The sequence below is a fragment of the Cotesia glomerata genome, linkage group LG4, assembly GCF_020080835.1.
Source record: "Cotesia glomerata isolate CgM1 linkage group LG4, MPM_Cglom_v2.3, whole genome shotgun sequence".
Classification (NCBI taxonomy): Eukaryota; Metazoa; Arthropoda; class Insecta; order Hymenoptera; family Braconidae; genus Cotesia; species Cotesia glomerata.
The window spans coordinates 23,376,738-23,382,745 of record NC_058161.1 but is presented as its reverse complement, the minus strand read 5'-3'; the positions used below and the strand labels follow the sequence as shown (position 1 = coordinate 23,382,745).

The 6,008-nt window shown below is 25.1% G+C and overlaps 1 protein-coding gene across 4 annotated transcripts; it reads right to left on the bottom strand.

Moving 5' to 3' along the window:
• Positions 1-204: 204 nt before the first annotated feature.
• Positions 205-2,074, bottom strand: LOC123262759 (trihelix transcription factor GT-2-like). Of its 4 annotated transcripts, XM_044725157.1 has the most exons (7): positions 1,946-2,074; positions 1,718-1,865; positions 1,580-1,624; positions 1,179-1,428; positions 591-862; positions 433-511; positions 205-295 (listed from the first exon to the last, which is right to left on the bottom strand). In XM_044725157.1, exons 4-7 carry the CDS (start codon positions 1,393-1,395, stop codon positions 213-215), a joined length of 651 nt encoding a protein of 216 aa, XP_044581092.1. In that variant the 5' UTR covers positions 1,396-1,428; positions 1,580-1,624; positions 1,718-1,865; positions 1,946-2,074; the 3' UTR covers positions 205-212. The 4 variants fall into 4 exon arrangements, with proteins under 4 accessions (XP_044581092.1, XP_044581095.1, XP_044581093.1 ...); XM_044725160.1 differs by lacking the exon at positions 1,946-2,074 and having other exon boundaries at positions 1,692-1,939; XM_044725158.1 differs by lacking the exon at positions 1,946-2,074 and having other exon boundaries at positions 1,704-1,939.
• Between the last annotated feature and the right edge of the window lie 3,934 nt (positions 2,075-6,008).

Genomic DNA, 6,008 nt, shown 5'->3' with positions numbered 1-6,008 from the left:
TAAAACGGAACGCAATCCCGTATACTGTCAGCCGCATTTTTTGACGCAGTATTCAAATGAGTGTATTAAAGTTTTCTAGTTCATTAAAAAAAACTGTTGTTGGAGTACTATCAAATTAAAAATATTTTAATTAATATTAAATGTAAATTGAATTTATAATATCATAAAAGTAAATAGTTTTTTATTAAAAAGAATATTAAAATAAATATATTTTACTTTTTAGCTGCAAGTAATTCTTCACAGTAGTTAGTTAAAGTTTTTTGACGCTTTCGTGGTGGGCTGATAACGTCAGGATCTAAAAAACGCCAAAAATTTTATTTTTGCTAATCATGTTGCAGTTTATGAAATATGAAAAGAGTAAATTTGAATAAATTTCTTCTAAATTTTATATCACATTAAAAATTATTTTACAAAATTAATTAATGTAAATACCCATTTTGTTGGTAGTATTTGATCCAGCAGTAGACAGAGGTTTTACCCACGGCTGCTCGCCAAATACTTCTTCCATTTCCTACAAATTAACAAAGGTAAAATATTTGCGAAAATTTTGGAAAGTATGAATAGAAAAAATGATTAGTTTTTATTATTACATCGTAGAAAGGCCATGTCATCGGTGCATTCCCAGATGTTTTCTGGCTATCTTTTAAACTTTTATAACGACGTTTAAGCGTCTCCCATTTAGTTTTACATTTTTCCGCAGGAATAGGCGGCAAACCCTGCTGATTAAGGGTTTCGTTGATTTTCGTCGCAATTTTGACCCAAACATCGCCATTGGTGATATTTGCATCCAGAAATTCAAGCTGGTATTCTTTATAAATCTCAATAAGAAGTAAAACTTCATTTTTGCTCCAATTCTTGACATCTAAAATTTGATGATAACAATATATTTAATACAAATATTTAAAAAAGTAACGGACTAATATTTGATGTTGATAAAATTTTATGAGATTGAAGTTGACCGAACTTTAGAAAATTACAAGAAATTTCACTTAACAAATAAATTAATACAAATAAGAAAATTGAATAAATTGAGGAAGTGGTAATTTAAAAATTTACTGATAGAATCTATTTAAAATCCAATCTCCGCAATTCATTTATAGGACAAAACAAAAGAACTTTCAAATCCTGTTGATTCATTAATTGAAAATATAATTGTTCGGCTTTTCAGTATTACTTACCTGCACCTTTATTATTGTCATCTTTGTTATTTCTTTCTTTACCCGATAACTTTGTAGCCTTCGGTTTGTTAAAAGATTTTTCCAGCCGTTGACTTCGTCTGAGAAGTATCAAAAGATGTCGAAGATGTATCGGAAAATGTTGCAGCTCCTGACGAGCCGGCTTCGGACGGAAATTCATTTTCTTTTTCGAATTCTTTCGAATCATACCTTTGGGCATATGTCGGCATAGGACGATCAAATACAAAACATTCTGTGAATCGATTAAATACAATATTAGAAAAATCAGTCTATACATATTATACCTGATTTTTGGATACAATAGAGGTATTCATAGTGGTTATATACGATAATCATTTGTAAATTATTAATATAACATATTTTAATTAATTTCACATTTTTACCTTTATTTATACAATACTCCAAAAGTTGAGTAGCAAACATCGTATCTACAAAGTAAAAATGAAAAATTATTATAACAAAATAAGGTTATGTATTTACTTTTGAAATATTTACATATATACAAACAATGGCAAATTTACCGGTCTTTGCACGATTAAAAATTTCCTGCGTAACTTTCAGCTCGTATTGAACATTTTCAACACAGTCTAATAAGGTTAATTTTTGCAATTCTTCCATTGTTTTATTAAATCCAAATTAATTACAGAACTTTATAACTTTGGGATTAAACTGTAGGTATTGTTTATAAAACGTTAGACACTCAAGTGGTTTTGACTGATCACGTGATCAAAGTACTGCGACTACCTTACCTCGAAAACGCCAGTGCTCACAGTAGAATATGGCGACGATTTATGACGTCATATATTTCCCTAGGGTACTGCGGCAGTATACTGGCAGTCCATAACGGAACGAATTTTTCCACAGTGATAGCACTGTGCAGTGCTCGCAGTGCATATCGGAACATACCCTTACTGTAGTTCTTTCGCCCGGGAGTATTAAAATACTCGGTTTCAGTGCGGAAAAGAAATCATTTTAAATAAAAGAATTCTATTTAGACGTTATTTAATTTTGATCAAAATTATTTAGTTGGTATCAATTTATTATTCAAGTTGACAAAATATTAAAAAGCTTCAAAATATAAAATTGAGGTTTACATTGACGTGATCTTAGCAATCTAAGCTCTCGGTGAGAAGTGTCGTTACATAGTTTTTCCGAAGAGCTTCAAACTCCGTTCTTCTCTCACCATAACTTCCATACATACATCCACTCTAAAGAATACATAAGTACACACATTTTCTACTACATATAAATGATCCTTATACACTAACATGTATTTTCTCTATATCTATATATATTTATTTCAGCCTATCGGCCTGAAAGTTGGACTTCACTAATATACACTTTTAGCAGTACAGTCATTATGTTTATTTAACTATTTTTATTAATTTAACAGACCCTTTTAAAATCTATTTATAATAAAAATGAACTTATAATTAACTTGAAATTAAATTACAATAAAATTATAATAAACTATAACATGAAAATATATATATTATACTATTTATAATATGTTGGATTAATGTTTGAGTTTGACTAATTAATAACTTGAATTAAATATTATTTCTATCATTTTACAATCGGATTTTCTAATAAAATTATAAGTCAGTTTAATTATTATCATGTATAAAAGAATAGACATTATCGTTTAATTATAAATTAAATAATAATTAAATAATGATTTAATAATAAATTAATAGTAAATTAATTAAATAATAATTATTAATTATTAATTAAATACAAGATAATAATAATTATTAATTATTTTAACTTAATTTACTTAACTACAATATTATATAAAGTTAGATTTTAACAGTAAATGTTATTTAACAATCTTATTTTTGTTTAGTTACATATGGTTTTGTATTATTCTTTGTTACTTTAGAACAAGGGTCTATTGAATTTCACGCGTGTCTTTTGCGACTTTTCCTCATAGGATTTTAAGTTCCATGTGGCGAGAAATAGTCCTTGAATTATTCAAGTACTTTTTATGGGTTCTGAGAATTCGGTTACAATGTCCTTTTGTACCGAAATATGTTTTTTTATTTTATTTTATTTTCTTTTGTAAATAAAACAGAGTTAACTAAAAGATGTTTATTACAACTGGTAAGAGTAAAAGCATTAAATAAATGATTTGAATATTTACTTCGAATATAAAATTTAACTAATTTTAATCATTTAATATTTATTAATTTGAATATTTCATTTGAATTCGCGCTCTCATAATAGATAGCGCTCTAATAACAGGTAGCGTCACCTGCTGGATGCACTAGGTGCATTACAAAGCACACATACATTGGTGTCTACTGACGAGTAACTTACGCTGTAATTTACTGCCATCCAGAAATATAAATTTGAACTAAAATCGATACATGTTAAATTTAGCGGGGAAATTTCTGGTTCCCAGAAATTTTTTAAAACGTAGATCTGCTGAGAATTCGTTTTTCGATTAAGTCGCAGAGAAACCAATAACTTCCCTATGTTTTTAAATCATTGATTTTCATGAGGGGAAGCTAAAAAATACCATAATTAATAACTATTAACTATTCTTAAATAATATTAACGTTTGTATAAAAAAAACTTCAAATTTGTTGTTAGAAAATTATAAACTGTTAACATGCTTTGACGTTTTTTGTTGTGCCAGTATTTAAATTGTATGTTTTTTCTTTTCTATTATAATATTGAGGAAGAGAGGGTTGGATTACATTTATGAATTAAAAAAAAAAACTTCTCTAATAGTTTTATTTCTAAAACCAAGATAACATAGCCACATCAAAATCTTCGAATATGAGTCGTTTTTAATTTTTTTTTTTTGCTTGAAAAATTTTTCCTCACGCTTTCAAATAGTAAATACAGTTGATGCAACATGTAATTGATAAAATTTATGGGAAGTTAATATTTATACGGACAAAATATTAACGAGTATGAGTTAATTATTGTATTCGAAGCGGATTATTTTATTATTATTGCTGTGACACTATATAGATTATTTCAATGTATTATGCATAACAACGTAAATCAAAAAAATCTTTGTATCTCTACGTTTCAGAGTTTGAGATTAATATAAAAGTATTACAATTTTATACGATGATAAATAATAAGATAAAAAGCTAAATTCGTTTTCACTGATTGTCTAAAAAATATTTAACTATTCAATGATTTGATTCATTCTAATTTATCTGAGTACTCAAGTATTTAATCGACATTGTGAAAGCTCAAGTTTTCTGTAAATTTTTTTAATTTTTCACTAACTCAATTTAAAATTTTCTAAAATTCGAGTTCTTTATCATTCGATTTTTTATCATGGAATTTTCATATAATCTTGATGTTTTTCAACATTTAAACAAGTCTTGCTTGACTCATGTGCCCTTGAAATTTGAACCATATTAGTCAGATAGATTTAAAAAATTTCCAAAACTAAGTTATGGTTTAAATATTATTCAAAATGTATTTAAACTGTTAACTAGAATCAAGACTGTAACAATGACTAGGATAGGTTCTCTGTATCAATCAATAAAATAATAAACTTGGCAGAAAAATTTTTGTAGGAAGATTTGGGCATAATTTTATTAAATCAAAATCAAAACAATCTTACAGTTGTCTGTTTTATCAATTTAAATCGATATTTGTTTTGTAATATATTCATTAGAAAAGTGTATTGGATTATATAAACTTACTTTATTCTCTATATCAATACATTTTTATTATCCATAAACTTCTGAATTAGTTCCATACGATTATTAATTTTATAATTAATTTTTGATTTCTTTACATATAAATAAATTTACTTTGAAATTTTTATTAAAATATGAGTGTTTACATGATTAATTATATATTAAAATTATTCAAATATATATTTGGCATTTAATGTATTGAATATAACTACAAACAATTTATTTATAAAAAAAAAAAAAGAATCAATGCTTTTATAAATTTTATATTTTTTACACCATTTTATTTTTAATATTCCATCAATTTATATATATTTTATAATTATTGGATAAAATTATTGTATTTATATGTGAATATATTTTTAAGCTCATGCTTTTTTTTTTTTTTAATTTATAATTTCAAAAAATCCTTAAGTATTAAAAAAAATGAAAAATTATTTAACATATCGTGTATCAAGAAAAGATTATATATATATATATATATATATATATATATATATATATATATATATATATATATATATATATATATATATAATAATTATTAATAGTAATTAAAAAAATTGTTCAGTATCAATTTTTAATCAGACATAATTTCAATAATCTTAAGTCAAATCACTGGTAAATTATCTATTTAATGAGACGATTCTTAATATTGAATTAATTTACAATACTGATGCAGAAAAAAAAAATTTTTATGTAATATATTCCACAATATATTAGTTTATTTATATAACTTTTATTTTTCTTTTTTAATGGCTTTGATATTATTACTTTAATTTTTAATGATAAAATAAACGTAGTTATTAGAAATCTAATACGATCAATTATAATATTAATACACTAGTCTCAAGTTTGGCAATTGCGTAATTAATTAGCACATGTGTATTATAATTATTCGTACAAGATTGTTACAATAATTTGGTGGATAAATAATTACAGAAAGCCCTCTAAAGTGTCAACAAAGAGCCCCTTTAATTCTATTGGTTTAAAACCAAAAATTCAAAGTTGCATACACACTAAACCATTAATGAATGCAAATGTGACAATTCAAAATTTCAAATGTTTTATTATAACAGCATTGTGGATAATTAAAATTTTAATCAGCAATTCATTGAAATTAGAACTGAGCAAAAAAAACTTT